The sequence below is a fragment of the Leptodactylus fuscus genome, chromosome 1, assembly GCF_031893055.1.
Source record: "Leptodactylus fuscus isolate aLepFus1 chromosome 1, aLepFus1.hap2, whole genome shotgun sequence".
NCBI classification, from domain to species: Eukaryota; Metazoa; Chordata; class Amphibia; order Anura; family Leptodactylidae; genus Leptodactylus; species Leptodactylus fuscus.
This window is the reverse complement of record NC_134265.1, coordinates 320,961,111-320,980,989: the sequence shown is the minus strand read 5'-3', so window position 1 is coordinate 320,980,989 and position 19,879 is coordinate 320,961,111. Positions and strand designations below refer to the sequence as shown.

At 36.9% G+C, this 19,879-nt stretch overlaps 1 protein-coding gene across 10 annotated transcripts in view; it reads right to left on the bottom strand.

Moving 5' to 3' along the window:
- The window catches only part of PCDH7 (protocadherin 7), a 739,914-nt gene that overhangs the window by 692,371 nt on the left and 27,664 nt on the right, over window positions 1–19,879 (bottom strand). Inside the window, exon 2 of one of the 10 annotated variants that reach the window (XR_012711852.1) lies at window positions 1,239–1,585. The exons of 7 other annotated variants lie outside the window; for them this stretch is intronic. Coding sequence is in view for 1 of the 3 variants with exons in the window: in XM_075260165.1 (XP_075116266.1) it covers window positions 1,544–1,585 (42 nt within the window). In the remaining 2 variants the exon portion in view is untranslated. Of the gene's footprint in view, window positions 1–1,017; window positions 1,586–19,879 lie in introns of those variants that run through there. 2 more of the 10 variants (XM_075260187.1, XM_075260165.1) reach the window with 2 other exon arrangements.

Here is a 19,879-nt window from a genome sequence, read left to right as displayed (position 1 = left end):
GGTGATTATTTAAAGGGAACCTTCCTTTCAATCTGACTTCTAGGAAACAGTAAGGACCATGTTAGGACCATGATGTTCACTTGTTCTGGCTCTTATTATTATGGCACAATTGCATCTCTAAGTTAATAGGATAAGATGCAGGGCCTACTGGGTCCTAAACTAAATCAAACCTATAAAGATTCATGTTTTCTAAGCATTTAAGAGATTTTTTTTTATCCCCAAAAAGGGTCAGACTCTGTTTTCATTGGCTGTGCCTGGTATTGCAGCTCATCTCTATTCAAGGGAATGGACTTTGCAATTCCAAGTGCTGGATATAAGCAAGAGTGGTGATGTTTAGGTTAAAAAGAAACATGAAACTTCAAAGGAGACAAACTTGTAAAGTCTGATTCTCTCTTCCTCTAGACAGAAAAAAAAATACTTGGGGCAACATGGTGGCTCAGTGGTTAGCATTGCATTGCAGGAGTCCTGGGTTCGAATCCTGCCAGGAACAACATCTGCAAAGAGGTTGTATGTTCTCCCCGTGTTTGCGTGGATTTCCTCCCATACTTCAAAGACATACTGATAGGGAAAAAATGTACATTATGATCCCTATAAGGGGCTCACAATCTAAACAAAAAAAAAAAATACTTGGTAAGAGAGAGTCCACCATATTGAACCTTTGTAAACCGACCAACCCCTCCTGTACCATTCTTAGCAAAGAGTAAAATAAAGTAAGCTCAGACTGACTGCCTGTGGTATATCGGATATGATCTATCTAATTCTACATCATGTATCTATTGGTAGTGCATTCACTTTTTTTTTTTTTTTAATTCAGCCAAGCAAAAAGTTGCTATAATGTATTAAAAAAAAATTACAAAAAAGTTCAAAAAATTCTGTGTTCGGAGTGTAGACATGCATTTTTTTTTTCAGCAACACCATTAGTTTCAAGCTTTAAATTAAAGCTCAGATTTTTTTTCTTTTTTTTTTTTTTTTCTTATATATCTATAATAAATATTCATCTTTATATAATAAATATATTTTATTGGTTTATTTTATACGAAAATAAAAATGTTCCTTCTTAAGTCCTCGACGTTTCTGAGTTTTAGCCAACGGTTGCATGGAAAGTACATAACAATTGAACAAATCATTTGTAACATTGTACATTTCAGATATCACAAGAGGTTATAAGCATTCAGAAAAAAAAAATAAAAATAAAAATGAGTGAACGGTCAATAGAACCATTTATACATACAGCGTACCTTTTTGAATGCAAACTTTAACCAAACGATGGATTCCTTAGGTATTCCACAGTCTTGCTTTTGTGAAATTCATATTTTTTTTGTAATAAGGCAAGTATAAACTTAATACTTTAAAAGGAGTTTACATGTCTTTAAATGTATATATAAATGGTTTTCAAGGCTCTCCAGTGTTTCCGATGCGCGTCACTTGAAGCTTCTTTCATAATTTTTTAGGCAGCAGAGTCGCTCTATACACACTTATTAGAGCGACTCTATGCAAAATTGTCCCACAATCACATTTTCTAGCTCTGTAAGACAGATATTTTTCAAGATCGCAGCTGAGGTTCACAGGAGGAGTGTGCAGTGACCTGTGGATAAATAGAGGTCTTTCAGTTTCAAGTTTAATTATCCCCAATGAATGAGGACTTGCAAAACGATATGAAAATTATAAACACCTGAAAAAATAGCGCTTGCTCTGCTAGATAGCATTGGAATTTCCAGCATCGTTAACGGTAAAATTTATCGCATAGAGCAAATGAAAAGATGCCTATCCATGTATTTGCCTGTCATTAGGTTACACGGGGCACCTCGCTGCAGATAAATTAGAATTACCGGCAGCAGATAGAACAATTTAGGATAACAAAATAAAGGACTGCACCGCCATGGCCAGAACATGAAGAAATTACGCAGGAATATTCTCAACAGATTTATCCATCTTATCAAGGAAAATCAGTCTCTAGATCTGTCTATCTAGTAACACATACAGGTAAAAAGAAAAGAATTAAAACAAAAAAGTTTACAAAACGCTACACATAAAATTCCAAACGGTTTTCTAAATCTCGGATGCTAAGAATTTCTATCTATACTTTGCAATGACATATGATTTATCGTAACTAGAGATGAGCGAGTAGTATTCGAAATACTACGAACTACTCGATTCAAAATACTCGTACTCGATCGAGTACCACTCGCTGTTCAAATGTAAAAGTTCGATTCAGAACCAGCATTGATTGGCCGAATGCTATACAGTTGGCCAATCAACGCTGGTTCTTCTCCTACCTTTAGAAGTCTTCTCCGTGCAGCTTCCCCGCGGCGTCTTCCGGCTTTGAATTCACTCTGTCAGGCACCGGGCCTGGGCAGAGCCGAATGCGCATGCCCGCTTGTAGTGAAGGCATGCGCAGTCGGCTCTGCCCAGGCCCGATGCCTGGCAGAGTGAATTCAGAGCCGGAAGACGCGGCAGGGACACTGCACGGAGAAGACTTCTCGGAGGATCCAGCCCGACCCTCACTCGTGGACTTGATAAGTATAATTTGATCGAACGTTGCCTACCCCTGAAACGAGCATTTTCCCCCCATAGACTATAATAGGGTTTGATATTTGATTCGAGCAGTTGAATATTGAGGGGCTACTCGAAACGAATATCGAATCTTGAACATTTTACTATTCGCTCATCTCTAGTCGTAACAATAATATAATAGATACTATGCCTAAGAAGATTGGACGTGCTACTCATAATAATACCGTCAGCGTGTCCTACAAAAGAAAATAAGTGAAATAGGATATATTTATATTGGCTAAATAAGGGCTCAACCACTAGCAGTATCTCCCCGGCATCGGCAGGGAAATGCATAGACAAGAATATATAATATTGGTTAGGAAAAATATCCGCAATTCATCTGATCTCAAAGTCTAAGAGTGAGTTTATTATAAAGAACCCAAATAAAAAAAAAATATCGGAAAATATATTGGTGAGAATAAAATATAGAACACATAAGGAACATAATAAATAAACAAATAAATTATATATATATATATATATATATATATATATATATATATATATATATATATATAAACCCCTCCCAAATACAGAGAAACAGGGTCCAGGAATATTGCTCCGGTATCTTGGACTCTGTCTCTCGATATTTAGGAGGTTATAGGTATATATAATTTATATATTCTTTGTATGCGTATATATTTTTATACATTTTTTTATATTTTGATTGTTTATAATAAACCCACTGATAGACATTGAGGGAAAAATGGATATTTCACATAATTGGAAAATGAGACTACGAATTTATAACTCGAGGGATGATGACATCTGGATTTGGATGGCAGGGTAAAGGTGGCCATACAGGTTTGATAATCATAAGCAAAACACTATCCCTTTTGACCCCGTCGTGCAAATGAATGCTTGTGTACATGCATGAATGTGTTCTCTATAGGAAGGGGGAAGGGGTGCCAGACACCTGTGGTGGTGACTCATCTCACAGGTGGAGGGATCAGCCATGTTGACATCTGCCATTTGGGAAGAGCTAGGACATCAGCACCTACAATTGACATTAGTCAGTTCTGCTTACAATGTAATATGTGCGGCCACCTTTACCGGTATTTTGACTGGCCAACTGGGCAGTTTAAGAAAAAAAAAAAAAAAAAAAATGGAAAAAGTATTTAACTACCAAATTGAACCTAAATAAAGGGTTGGGGGATATTCTACTTCTAGGGCTATCGAGGAGGCTATGTTCACGCCTGCATTTTGCATCTCTGCCAAGGACTTGTTTTGTCTCGATTACTTTTGAAGGCAAGAAATAATTGGTTTGGATCCATTGTAATACAAATCCAGCACACTTATATCTTGTGCTATGGCGACATGTGAACAGAGCCCAACAATATTAGCGTTTTGGACTATTGTTTCATAGACGTAATTATCACTTAATGCAGATGTTTTATATTTTTTGGATCTAAGGCCTCGTGGATATTACCATGTTATGGCTATGAGTTGTCTGGGACTTTATGGGGTGTCCATACGGCTCTGATTTTATATGGAGGTGTAAGAAGATTATTAGATGTGCCATGTTCCATTCCCTTGAAGCATTGGGAAGAACAGATGCTACTGGTTCATCATGCAAGTGTGTAGACCTCCATACAAGCATAACTATTAGCCATATTATGGGTTTGTGCAGGAACTGAATATATAGAGCCAAAGTTGTGATTGAATCCCATCCTTGTCTCTATATACTTCAGTGGAGAGAGACATAATACGCTTATTGTATTATAATATACTGTATACCAGTTTACGTAACACTGTTTTTGGTCATTGCATGAGCGTTTCTGTATTTCAACGTTACAATACAAGTGCTTGTGCCGAGTGACATAGTGCATAGTGGACAGGACGTGACAGTGCTGAAAATTGCAAATGTAACATATTAGTGCAGCATTTGGTCTGACTTTTATTCATCTTTTCTTCCATCAAAACTTAAGCTGGACATACGTATTAGATTAAAGCTGAAGATCTAATATGTATGACAGCAGCCCGACGTCACCTGACATCTGCCGAAAGAAGGAGCAGCATGTTGGAGTTCAGCATGCTGGATTCTCTCTGTCCTTTAATGACAAGCCTTTGGTGGAGATGCCTGACTGTGATTTATTACCCTCTGCAAACTACATTAAACAGGTTTATGGTCTAGACTGAAACAGTAGCTAACGGCCCAAAAAGTGTTCAACCAACAGCTAAGTAATGTGTATGGCTAGCCTTAGAAGGTGATAAATGTATAGTTGGTTAAAAAGGACCTTTCACCACCTCCACCAGCTCCTACTCTTTGCAGGTGCTGCTCCACTGGTTCTGGGATAGTGGTTTTTTTTCTCTTGTCCTCACCATTCCTGAGTAATCAGCAGTGTTAGCTTCAGCCCCATATGCCAGTTAGGAACTCTACAGTCAAGAGGGTGGTCCTGGACTGGAGAGGACAGTATAGGACCAAGCATATGACAATGGGGAGTCTATCTGCTCAGGAACATTGGGCGCATGAGAATATGCTCCGACAATGGATGCAAAGAGTTGGAGTTGGGTAAAAGGTCCTCTTTAATTGTTGAGATATTGTTGTGGACTTCACAATCACCAGCAAAAAAGGGTTCCAGGCGCTGGATTAGGAGGAGACTGAATGGAGCTGTGGTCACAGTTCACTGCCATCCGTTCAAGGCCTATGGGACTAATATAGCAAGTGTAGTACAGCATTTATTACTCCATCACCCCACAGACACTGAATAAAATGGCAGGGTGCATTACCACAGCTCCATCCAAGCTCTTCCAGAAAGGGGACTTAAGACCCGCATTCAAATTTCAGTGGGGGCCCAGTCATTAGTTTGCAGAGAGCTATGTATACAGACAATGTCACTACTAAGTCAATATTGGGAACAACTCTTAACACTGTATATATTAGGTAGATATTAACAGTATCTAAGCATTTTAAGGTATATTAACCCCCGAACAGGAATATATTTAAAACATTTTGACTTTCTATTATAGAGGGATTGATGCAGGGTCATGGATTTTATTGAGCCTGAGGAGATGCTACATAACACAACTAGTATGATGGTAATATGTGCAAATGAGTGAAAGAAAAAAAATATATACAGTACTATCTCGAGTTACCATATGGCCTCGGGATATTTTCAGTTTTTATTTTCCAGGGCCATCATAACTTTGATCTACATTCAACTTAAAATGCCAAAGGGGAGATTTATCTGTAATGCGAGCAACTGGCTGAGAGTCTTACAGTGCTGATCAGCATGTGCATGGGTTAAATGGATGTGAATTTGCACATTATAGTCCGTGTTGGAGCTTATGGATGTCTGATGTAGAGTCATCCTAACTGTATTGTATTATTATCTACTTGAAGTGCTGCTATCTACCTGTATTACATGTACTGCACTGCTTTTCAATTGTCGTACACACAGTATTGCTATGTACTATCTACACAGTACTGCTATCTCACTGCATGTTCTGTACGGCTCTCTACCTGCACTATGAATACTTTACAGCTTTCTGGCAGTACTTTACATACCGCTCTTTACCTGTAGTATGTTTACTGTACTACATTCTACCTATACTACATGTACATGTACTGTACTATCTACCTGTATTAAATGGACTGTACTGCGCCCTACATGTGCTACCTTAGAGGGCCTTGTTCAAAGGTTTCCTAAGTGGCCCCCCATAATTTAATATCCTCTTAAGTGGCCTATTCCTCAGCGACTATAGATATATATTATATACGAATTTAAAAAAAAAAAAAAAAAAAAAAAAAAAAACTGAAAACAAAGTTATATTCACCTAACCCTGTCCCCACAGAGTATCATGCAGGCTCTGGCTAGTGTAGTGATGTCTGTGGCTTGGTGCCCATTAAGCCTTTCTGCCGCAGACATCATCAGTTGCTCCACCTGTGTATTTAACTTAATCTGCCTCATAAGGGGGCAAATAGAGTCGGAATTGCTGATTGTCACATGAAACAGCAGGACAGAATCCAAAATGCGGGACTGTCCCACTCAATCTGGGTCAGCAGAGGAGGCCACCATTACTATATATGGAGGTGAGGGTGCACTGTTTGTCCTATGGTTAAAGTGGTTCTCACTGCAATATCTGTGCTACGTGTACTGTACTGCTCTCTATAAATACTGTATACTGTTCTCTACATGTACTGTACTGCTCTCTATAAGTACTGTAAACTGCTCTCTACATGTACTGTACTGCTCTCTATAAGTACTGTATACTGCTCTCCACATGTACTGTACTATTCTATATCTGTACTGTACTTCTCTCCATATGTACTGTACTGCTCTATATCTGTAGTGTACTGCTCTCCACATGTACTGTATACTGCTATCTACATGTACTGTACTGCTCTCTATCTGTACTGCTATTCATGTGTACTGTACTGCTTTCTACATGTAGAGTATACTGCTCTCCGCATGTACCGTATATTGCTCTCTACATTTACAGTACTGCTCTATATCTGTACAGTACTGTTCTCCACATGTACTGTACTCTTCTCTATCTGTACTGTACTGCTCTCTATAAGTACTGTACTGCTCTCTATCTGTACTGTACTGCTCTCCACATGTACTGTACTGCTTTCTACATGTACTGTATACTGCTCTCCGCATGTACTGTATACTGCTCTCTACATGTACTGTACTGATCTCCACATGTACTGTACTGCTTTCTACATTTAGAGTATACTGCTCTCTATAAGTGCTGTATACTGCTCTCCACATGTACTGTACTGCTTTCTACATGTACTGTATACTGCTCTCCACATGTACTGTACTGCTTTCTACATGTATTGTATACTGCTCTCCGCATGTACTGTATACTGCTCTCTACATGTACTGTACTGATCTCCACATGTACTGTACTGCTTTCTACATTTAGAGTATACTGCTCTCTATAAGTGCTGTATACTGCTCTCCACATGTACTGTACTGCTTTCTACATGTACTGTATACTGCTCTCCACATGTACTGTACTGCTTTCTACATGTACTGTATACTGCTTTCCGCATGTACTGTATACTGCTCTCTACATGTACTGATCTCCACACGTACTGTACTGCTTTCTACATGTAGAGTATACTGCTCTCCACATGTACTGTACTGCTTTCTACATGTACTGTATACTGCTCTCTACATGTACTGTACTGCTCTCTATCTGTACTACATGTATTATAGTGATCTCTATTTGAGCTATATGTACTATGTGTTATTCTCCACATGTACTACTTTTAGAATACCTGGGATTGTCTGACCCCAAACCAATTTTTCATACTGATGACCTATGTACAAAATATGCCATCACTATGTGAGCTGTAAGGCTGTCCCTGCAGTGTCTGGATGCTACAGCAGTATACAGAGATTGCATACAGGCTCTCCTATTTAAGTAATAGAAGCAGTGTATAGCGGTGGTTCCAGGGATACTGCCCTTACTTCTTGAATAGCAGTGCCTGCACATGATCCCCTTCACTTCTATACCAGGGCCAAGACTCTGCAGTAACTACATGTCAGACTCCCGCAGATCACATACTGATGATTTATCCTATGGCTAGGCCACCAGTATGAAAACTCCATTTGCGTCTGGACAACCCCTTTAAGTATGCCATATATCTTCAATACATAACCTGAAGAAGTGACTATTCTCCGCTTAAAAAGCTTTGCGCATCCCTTTCTTGGCTGTGAGTGACTTCTACTGGGTTTACATAATAGTCACATTATTTTCAAATTCCATTGGTCATCCTAGAAAACAACAATTAATGTTGCAACACTAAGTAGCTGTGAAGCATGCCCACAAGAGGCATGCCCACAAGGGGGGATAAGTTTCTTCTTTTTTGTTGCCTATACAAATTAATAAACATCTTTATGAAATATGGATATGCTGTGTACTGAATATAAGATTATGGTATGAGATCAATGTCCCCTGATCAGCACTGAAGCATCTAGTCTAAATAATGCAAGTTGATCACTTTCATATTTATGATCACTACAAGACAAAGCACATATCATAAAGCAACCACAAAAGCATATAAATAATGAACTGTCCATCTATGAAACAGTTTAACACGGCTTATCAATAATTCATCGCTGTGCAAACTTTCATCTTTTTAATGTTTTGAGTGGAGCTTTATTGTGCTTGTGTTTTTATTGATGGCGAAGTGTTATTTTTACGCCGCGGTATGTCCATGCTGTACTTTTATGACATCTGGCTGCTGCTTTCCACACCCTAATAAATAATGTAATGTGGAGCTTAACAGAAAGCAAACAGAGCTTGCAATTTTCCAATGTTGGTAGGAAATTTATATCATGGTGGTAAAATATATGCGACCTTGTACTCTAAGGATGGCATGCATCATCTTTAGCGGTTGTAAAGTTTACACTTCCAGTGTGCAAATAAAGGGATTTTAGCATCAGATGCCATTTTAAATTCCATTTTATGTTACTCTTTAAGATCACAGGGGAAATCTAAAGTATAAATGTATAAATTTAGCTCAAATTCATAAGTATTAGACTTGCTCTAGATTCCTAATATGCTCTGTGTTAAGAGTTGTCCCAAAAGCTGTAGGTCAGAGGTGGATGTGTTATGGGAGATGTGCTTGCTTACGCCTCATCTCTGTGGGTGAGCGCTGATCATATATATAGATCAAAGCAGTCTGATATATATATATATATATATATATATATATATATATATATATATATATATATATATATCCACAAGCGAGAGCTCAAGGAAAATACTCATGACCACATTCGCCAATAGCTACGTCTTCCAATCTCCCACACGTGCACACTAGAATCAGCCCAGTATACATGTACGCTCTGTAGGGAGAAGTGGTGAAACCACTGTCAGAAACTTCTATGTATATAACGATCTTATCTATTGTATATCTTGAGAGTCAAAGAATCCGGTATGTTGAAATTGAACTGCCCAATTTGCCTCAAAATCTGCCATCAAGGATGAGTTAGGCCAATTCCATACACATTAGATAGTTGTATGGTATTACCAAAATTGGTGGTCATTAGAGATGAGTGAGTAGTATTTGATTGAGTAGGTATTCGACTGAGGCAGCAACTGTCTTCCTAATTACATCATGGAAGGCAGATTTGCATATTCTTCCCATAGTTCCTTGCAAAGTGGAGTGCTAAAGGCTTAACAAGTCTCCACACACCTATATGGTGGTCTCTCCCTAAGGAGTGACAATATCCCCCGAACCCTGTCTAAGCCTCTCACCTCTACCAGGTTATAGTCCTCTCTACATCGGGCTGATGAGATCCAACCAGATCGAAACAGCTGTCCTCGATTGAGAGACTATACCTGGTATTAATCCCAGCGTCATTGCTAAACAAAGGCCTCTTGGAAGGTCGGGCATGAGGCTAAAGGGAGCAGCCATTATTGGGTTATTTCACTGGAATCCTGTCTTAAGACAGGCTTGCACATTCCAGTGAGCGCCCTCTATTGGTTTGCAACAATGAGGCAGCAACTGTCTTCCTAATTACATCATGGAAGGCAGATTTGCATATTCTTCCCATAGTTCCTTGCAAAGTGGAGTGCTAAAGGCTTAACAAGTCTCCACACACCTATATGGTGGTCTCTCCCTAAGGAGTGACAATATCCCCCGAACCCTAGGTATTCGATTGAATAGTTGAATATTGAGGGGCTACTCAAATCAAATTTCGAATTTTCGACTACTCGCTCATCTCTACTGTATAAGTTTTTTTTCAATGCCTACGTTGTCCTAGTTCCTGTCCCACCTCCCCTGCACAGTTATTGGTGTAAAAAAAAAAGCGTCAAGGAAGGTTTGCTCATCTCTAGTGGTCATCATTTACCTAATGTGTAATTTTAGTTAAGCAGTAAGGGGGGCATGTCTGAAACAGACTTCTAGAGATCAGCGTGGCCCGATCCTTTCTTGTATTGGGAGATAAGAGGCGTCTCCCTATATCCATTATTATAAACATTCAGCCAACAACCATTACATGTGTATGATCGGCTTCAGGTTTGTGGAATATATTACATTTAGGCCTCATGCACACACCGAGGAAAAATTGACTTTTTTTTAATGGACCATGAATAACATTCAATAAAAAATAGGACGTCCTATTTTTGGCCACTTTCATTGCTGAATGGAACTAATACAAGTCTGTGGACCAGTTTTTCAGAAATGTATCCATTTCTAAATTTAAAAATGGTGAGATGGGTAAAAAATAAAAAACAAAACAATGGAGTTTATCCATTTTTTTTAAAGAGGGTTAAAACCCCCCGCGTGCCGGCCACTTCCATTCATTTCTATGGGAGTGTGCTGTGAGCGTGCTGTTCGGAACGGCTGTTCCGAACAGTGTTCGCTCATCTCAATTAAAAACCAAAGAGAAACGGATAACTAACAGATGACAAATTACTTTTTTTTTTTGTAATGTTCATGTGCATGAGTGTTCCTATAAAACAAACAGAATATACACAGGCTTAGCTGTAGGCTGAGCATAAATTTAGAAATAGGTTACCCTTCTCAGGACTCTTGGGATACAATATATGATACTGGATCGCCTCAGCTTACCCTGGACTGGTTTTGATGTTTGTTTGTTTTATGTTTTACTGTGAAAAAGTACAGCAAAATACCTGGGACTTTTTTAGGACCTGCTTCAGACTTGGTACCAAGCAGGTCAAAGCAATACTAGAAGGTTCAATGTCCAAACATTGCTCGCTGATTGTCACTACTGATAACAACCGGATACCTGAAATGGTACTTTCTACAGTGGTGAACCTAGTCGAATTGAGAGAAGTTAAACCGAGTCGCTTTGCTACTATGCAGTGAAAAAGTGGATATTTAAGATACCTGGGGCACCATGGTACACTGTCAGTAAGGAAGGGAAGACACAAATGTATCTGAATGTGTTGACACTATGACACCGTGACACTATGGATGACAGCTAAATACGTTATGTGGGTACTTCCTGCAATGGAAAACCCAGTCAAATGGATATGAAGCGATTCAAGTCAATCTGGAATAATGTAGTGGAAAAGTGGATTTTGAACATACCTGGCACGCCATGGCACATGGGCGGTGAGGGGGAGGAGCACAGATGCATCCAAATGTGGTGATTTATGGCACTATAGATGACAGCCAGACATTAAGTGGGTACTTTTATTATGTGGAAAACCATGTCGGAACAAGATGAACTGAACCAAGTTGATCCAGTGCTATACAGTAGAAAAGTGGATTCTAAAGATACCAGCAGCATTATGGTACACTGGTAGTATGGGCTGGGGCAGAAATGTAATTGAATGTGGTGATTTCTGGCACTATAGATGGCAGCTAGTGGGTACTTTCATTAAGTGGAGGCTTTCTGTGGAAAACCGAGTTGAACCAAGATGAACTGAACAAGGGACTATACAGTAGAAACGTCTATTCTGAAGATACCATGGACAACATGGTACACTGGTAATATTGAGGTGGGGCACAAATGTGATTGAATGTGACAATTTCTGGCATCAAAAAACTCATAAGCCTGTTGTCAAGGGCTAGCAACACCACTGATGTCACCAGAACCTAGCAAATGTAGATGCTCTGTTCCTATAAAACGAATCTAGCGAACAGATCATGTGTATTGTAATACGGGCTCAGTGTAAACTTTGAAGCACATTAGTAGCCCATTACAATTAATTATTCTTTTGCAGTAATGATAGTTAAACTTTTACTCTCGCTGCGGAATACATGACACCATTTTTTTTAAAAAATTGTAAATTATAAAAAGATATTATGTCAAGAAATAATGAGCATGGCGTGTACTTTTAGCCTTTCTGTAGGAAAATCTCATATAGGCAATTAATTTCCAAGCTTAGAAAGTATATAGTTACGTATAAAACGGATTCACTTCATTTCTATTAATGTTCATTTTAATGAATCTATGAAGACCGGTTAATAAGTGAATTACGATGCCTCAAGGAACTTAGAACTGAGGAAACGTACTGGACGAGACCAAGAAGCCTCGATACGCCATACCAAAATAGAGCAGCTTTTGTTTAAGGTTTTGATCTTCAGACTGAATTGTAAGTGATCTTATCCTCTAAGGGGACAAAAAAAAGGAAGATAAGCAGCTATGGCTATGGTGGATCCTGAAGAGGCTAAGCTCGGAATTTTCTTTCATCAGTATGTGACTTGGTGGAATAGCAGGGGAGGGATAAAGACTTCCACTGAGAGAACATATATAATAAAGAAAGTAAATCATTCCTCTGAAAATTAGTGAGACATGCATGGAAAATAGTTAATAGCTACTCCAATCTTTTGTTGCGTTTGATAACACTGGGACAAGACAGTCTAGGCTATCGCTTCATAGACGCTATTATTCTGTAATGTCATCCATGTCTTCAAAAATATTTTCAATCTTCCTAGACTGGCATGTTGTTAGCAAATTCGTACCGCCAAGCATATTGTCACGCAGTTGTATAAGCAATTACAGGTCAGAATTATGAAGCGGTATATACTTTTTATATATTAAAAAAAAAAAATCTACAATATGTCCAAAAAAAATTTCAAAAACTTACGTGAAGTCTATTAATAATAATGAGTCATCACTCAGTTCTAATAATAAAAATAAGAACAACAAAACAGCATGATTGTTTGCTCCGATGATCTGGGAATCATCTTACCAGTAAAAAGTTGACAGGAGCACCAAATTGCTCATCAAGTGGTATAAATTGCTTCTATTATCCCTACATGAGTATTGGCACGGTGGGGGAATCTGATGTCAATTGACTTGTTGGATAGAATAATACACTTTCTAAAACCTTCAGTTTTGAATGTATAAAGAGAATTGTACAAAAACAGGACAAAAAATTTAAGGGCTAAGTGTTCCTCGAAAAAATACATAAAAAAATAAAAACTGCATAAAGAAAATTGTACATAAACAGGGCTAAAAATTAAAGGGCTAAGTGTTCCTAAAAATGCCCATAATTACATATATATATATAGATATATATATATATATATATATATATAATTTTTTTTTTTAATCAAAATTTTTATTTAGCTCTGAATAAAAAAATACATAAAAAACATAAAGACTATATAATTTATTTCTTTACTATTTCAGAATATGATAAGATCAGAGCTACAAAAAAAACACACAAAAATACAAAGCTTTCTACTTTCCGGTAACTTTTTAGTGTATATACAAGTGTGTTTTTTTCTATTTTCTTGCTGAAATATATATATATATATATATATATATATATATATATATATATATATATATATATATATAATCTATAAAGAAGTTCATTATTTCTTATTCTCCTGGGCATCTTATTATTAACAAAAAAAAAAAAGAAAGATAAGAAGAAGTGAGGGTTAACACTTTTTACATAGTGAGATTCTTCTTTAATACACGAGGAATGTCAAAGAATGTGAGAACTCGGAGTACTAAGATATGCCATCTCCTACAGGCACACGCATTACAGATAAGTCCCAACATGATTTCAACCTTAGTTAAACCTAAAAAAGTGTGTGAGTGCAGAAGTGAAAGGCAAAAAGTCTCACTGTCACACAATTTGCACCGCACCTATTCGCTCCTACTGGAGACTGACTGTCACAACTCTGGCATGGCCTGGTGTTTCATTCATAATAAAAGGAATGCATTGCTATTTTTTATTTTAGTTTGAAAAACAGAAATGTATCATTTTTTTATGCTTTAAAGGGGTTGTCCCATCTCAAGGATCCTATCTATACTGGTAGTTTATGTAAATTGAAGACTTTTTCTAAATATATTGCTTTAGAAATTCTGCTTTGTTTGCCTGCTATGTGACCTAATTCCTCCCATTGTTTACACAGCATTGCTATAACCATGGACCTGTGAGATAGGACAATTGACATCACTTACGCAGGACAATCAGTTCAGTTAATTGCACTTTTCTGATAAAGTTGAGTCTGTTCTCTCTCTAAGTAAACACACAGATTACACAGAGTCCGTTCTATACAAGAATCTGCAGATACTGTATGTGAATTATATATATATATATATATATATATATATATATATATATATATATATCGTCTTGTGAAAAATGTTTCAATATAACAAGTAATTTATTCATTTAGATCACTGACTTTCTATTTTGGGAGTCCAGTGGGTGGTGGTGGGTGGTGCTGGGAGCTGCCCACTAGACTCCTAAGCATAGAAAGAAAAGGGATTTATATAAACAAAATTCAAGTTATACTAAATATTTTCCACCAAACCATATATGCTCAGCTTGTCCTGTTCTCTGCCTTGCTGCCTACAGATAGGACTTCATGTAGAACTTGACAAGTGACCTTTAAGCTGCATGTTAGAAAATGCTACAAAGACCTCTATAGCAGAACAGTGCAGTCATGTTATCCTTATCAAACCCTCAACATACAAAATTCTGACCAACAGAAGAGTCAAGTCTGAATTGTAAATGTCAGCCGACTTGTTCTATTGACATGCAGTAGAGGTCCCCAACCTTTTGTAGATAATGTTGAGCCATGCTATTAAAGATATGTCTCCCACCCATTGATGGCTTTGACCCGTGTTAAATATTATATATTTACAATATTCTCTAGCAGACATGGGGTTAACACTCTACTGACATCATAGTCTTATATTTTGGGTGCATGGGTGCGGTTAGAGTAGACCATTTTAGAAATCTCCTTACATAGCTACAAGATGGAAGGTAACACCCACTCTCATGAATATAAATGAGTAAGAAATACACATGTCTGGGTCTGTCTTTGGGAAGACCAGGGGAAGACCAGGAGGTCTGTCTTTGGGAACACCAGGGTGGGTGGTCCAGGCAGATGGACATCCATGGACGTCGTAACCAGCCCAAGTCCACCAACCAGATGACAAGCATGAACCAAGCTGTAACTACAAGATATCCAGATGATTTAACTTCTCTGAAGATGTAAGCTATTGACAATTGACTGATATTTGTGTTATTTGGACATTTTCCCTGTTCCTGTGTTTTCCTTCAAGATATTAATAAACCTCTACACTGATTTATAACAAGCTGACTTCTTCCTATCGTGGACAAGGCCAGGTCCGGATATTTAACAGTGGACACAAGTCTCACCGGCAAATACAAGATATTTAACAGTGGCGAGCCAGCCTTCCTCCGTTACTTCATGGCTATTTAACAGTGGCGAGCCAGCACGGTCGTTTTTTTTCCTGTTTTTCTCGTTCCGTTCACTTGCAATTAAGGGGGAAGAGAGGAGTATTTTGCAAGTTGTATGAATTGCAAGATTCAGGAAGACTTCGAAAAAGAACTTATATTGGTGAGATACAGATGACTGTTGTACGTGTTATATGATACGGAAACCTGTGTGAGGAAAGCCTGTGAGGAAACACAGAAGGACCACAAGTGCCAGACGTACTGAGACGTTCTGATGACAGGGACCAACTGTTCCAAGGACAAGCTAAAGGTGAAGCTTTCTACAGTGGTGAGTAAAGATTTTACTTTTAAAGTATGGAAAAATTTGAGTCATTGTCTAAAAAGTGTAACGTTGAGTTTAAAATTGTGTCTAGTGACAATTTAGCGAGTATATGGCAAGATTTGTATACACAATGTAAGCAGGCAAATTCTAAGATTGAAAATAGAATTTGTTCTACAAAAGAGAAGCAGGTATTTAGGAATATAGCTTCTTTGGTAAAGATTTTTAATGACGTGGTAACAGAGAAGAAATTAAGTAATAGTATGCATAAATCTGTTCAGACAGATAATGAGAAATCTCAATATGTTGATAAAGAGCACCATGTGGCAGTAATGGCCATAGATGGTGAGGAACAAATGATACAAGAAACTAAATTGAAATTAAAATCTCAGGAATATTTGATGAATCTGAGTAAAGCCATTCCCACATATGATGTAAAGATCCATGTGTGTAGAAACTCAGAAATTTTTGAAAGCCATGCAGAGAAATTTGATCTAAATATTGAACAGAGAAATAAACTGTTTAAATTATGGCTTCCTATTGATTTTACAGAACGTTTGTCTGCAAAAATGTCTTATGATAATGAGTCAGATGAATGGTTAAAAGACAGTGATGTGGAGAGATTAAAGAAACTAATCTGGTGCACTAGAGGTGACAGCATGCCAACACCTGATATACTGAATGAGATAAAGATTGGCAGAAAAGAATGTACATATGCATTCATGTCTAAATTTGAAAGGACATACAAAACTGTCATTCCAAAGGTAAACTCTTCATCTATGGTGAAAAGTTTTGTTAAAAAGTTCAAATTCTTGGATGCAGTCACCCTTGCCAGTGCCTCAGATAAGAAGACTTTATTTGAAGCTGCTAGTTTATTGGACATGGCCAGAAGACATCAGAAACATATGTCAAATGTAAACCGAGTATGTCCAAAGCAAAAAGCAAAGCCTATTAAGAGACATCTGTCAAATCAGGTTAAAGTGTCCCCTATTTATAGGAGGCAAAGTGACAAAATCTATGAGAAACGTAGGAAATTACATGTTGCATATAAACCATATGCCATGCAGGAAAATCCACAAATTGAAATTCCAGTATTAACTGAAATTAAAGAATTGCAGCCAACCAAATCTATTGATAGTCAAAAGATTGTATCTGGGAATGTACCAGTTGTCTCCAAAATGTCAGATCTTTTCAGTAACCCAATGGCATCTGACCTGTCTTATATTCTTAGGAAAAGGGCAAGCTTGGCATTCTCTCATGACCTGGCGAGGCTATTATGGATGGACGTGTTGACAGGAAGTTCATGGGTTTAACTTAAAAATATATATCTGAAAGGAGGTCAGGGGTCGAATTTAAAAGTATCTCTGAAGGAATGACTGTCTATTGAGATTTACTTACGTACTATTTGGCTATATAAAGAGAAATCCCTTTTATATGAGGAGAAGTCCAATGATCAGGTATAATCCACATGATTATGTGATAATGTTTGTAAAATAATCCTAATTATGCTATTGTGAATAATACTATGGATCATATTATTATATATATACACACACATATAGGAGGAGAGCCTGATGTGTGGTGACAGATTTTTGTCATAGTCCACTCTCTGGATGCAGAGAGAGGAGGAACATGTTATGTACATTATATGAATATGATCAAATAGTACTAGGGATCCATAAAGTTATTAAACTTTCCATTGGTTAAAATCAATATTGTATTAATTTGGTTTTTGCTAAAGTTTATCTATTTTTCTCTTCAGATATAGATATATGGAAAAATGCAGAAGTTCAATCAGTGATGTCCATTCATTCATCATTCTTTCCTTATAGCCAAAAGAATACATGGAGTGTCTAACTATTAATGAGTAAACAAATTAACATGGTGTGACTAATAACAATGCATGATAAAGTGATAGAAGTTCTAACTTACCTCAAGCATGTTTTTCAATAGTTTCATGTAAAGTCCATGTTTTTAGGATTTTCAAGTTATAATCCATTTTGTTTAAAGGCATGCAACTAGGCATGGAGCTCTTACTTACTGTGAGAATAAGTGTTCGTTCATGTGGTCAGTTGATTGACAGCAACACACTGTGACCTGTGACCCTGATGGGCTGGTCAGTATAAGTGTTATGTGTGTTATGTGTCCACTCGTATATACAACAGATCTGTGACATCACAAATAGGCCTAAGAAAATCAGGATGCATCCAACAAGGAAAAAAGGAAAATATATCCAACAAGGATTTCTATTTCTATTTTCTTTTTCTATTTCTTTCTATTTTTTATCTTATATGATCCTCTATATTAAATTGGGAAATTAGCAAATATATGTGAAATCCATTGAAAGGAACCTCATATGTTTATACCTACAGGAAAACCAAGTGTTTAAGTCACATGAGCTGAGAGAAAAGGTGACAGCTGCACTACAAAGCAAGGTTATTTTAGGTGAACATTCTGTAGGAAAAAGTAGCTTTTGAGAAGATACAGATAATCTTCAATATATTTGTTCAAACCTGACAAATAATAAAGGTTTATTGTGGTAATTGGATCATGGGATAATAAATATATTAGTTATGGTGGGAAAATCTAGTTAGCTATAGCCAGTATTGCAGTATTGATTTATTGTATTATTATTCATTATGTATTCTTACATGTACACACACACTTGCATACACTTACACACATCAACATCTACAAACATCGGGAAAACATAAATGTCTTATATGCAAATGAGATACGCTAATCATCTTCATGAAGGGAGAGGTATATGGGATATCAAGAGTGATAGTCTCTGGTTTATTCTTTACACTTCTGATTATAGGATGTGACATATTTTGAAATGTTTATGATTTATATACTTATTTCATATATATGGTATTCATATACAGCCAGTACACAAGAATATATACAGTTAAGTTTAAGACAGAGACAAGAGTGTGTTGGCACAAGTGTTGTCTCTATTCTTGGTATTGGAGGTATCTGAAAGGTTAAGAAGGTCACAGGAATCTGTGAAGAGACGAGGTGTTAAGAGGAAACTTTAGGCACATACGTTTTTATGAATAAAGGTTAATATTGTGTCTCAGATAAAGAACACAATGATATTTAATAAATGAATGTTTAAAATAAAATAATATCTTATTAAAAAGGAAATAAAGTGATTAAACTTTAGAAAATGTATGATAAGTATGATAACACATTCATATAGGAACATATGTTTAGTATAATTGGTGAAAAGTTCTAACTAAAGAATAAATATTGTGATTGTCTATAGAATGGTAATTAATAATCACATTATATTTCAGAGTTATGTTGCAATTTGTCATCACAAGTAAATTACACATATATATTCATACATATAGATATAAAGATATATATGTTGATATATGATGTTTATATAGATTATTGTATCCAAAGTACTATTATCTGATAGTTTGATAAATGTATTGAATATCAATATTTTAATAAGTCAAATATAAATATTGATACAATGTAAAGAGAAGTATGATATATAAATGAGTGGTATGGTACACTGTGATATTATAGTTTAGTTAATTGCCTAGTTTGGCTTAGCTATTAGGGAAAGAAAACTTATCTTCAATCAAGTCCAAGATTATGATAAAGTTTGATATCAAATGTTAATAAAAAGACCTTTAACAGTTACAAGAAGAAGATGTGCGGGAAAAGACAAAATCTGAAGGTATGATGCTATATGCTTAAGCTTATGCCAAGGACTGTGTTTAAAAACTATTACTGGAGTTTGGAACCTTTGATCAGCGGATGATTGGACAGATATAAAGACGTCCTCATCAATGTTTGGTGGAATCCTCTCTATTTCAAGACTTCAAGTTGTTTGGTGAGCAAAAGGGTTGTGAATGATAGAACCCGAACACAGAT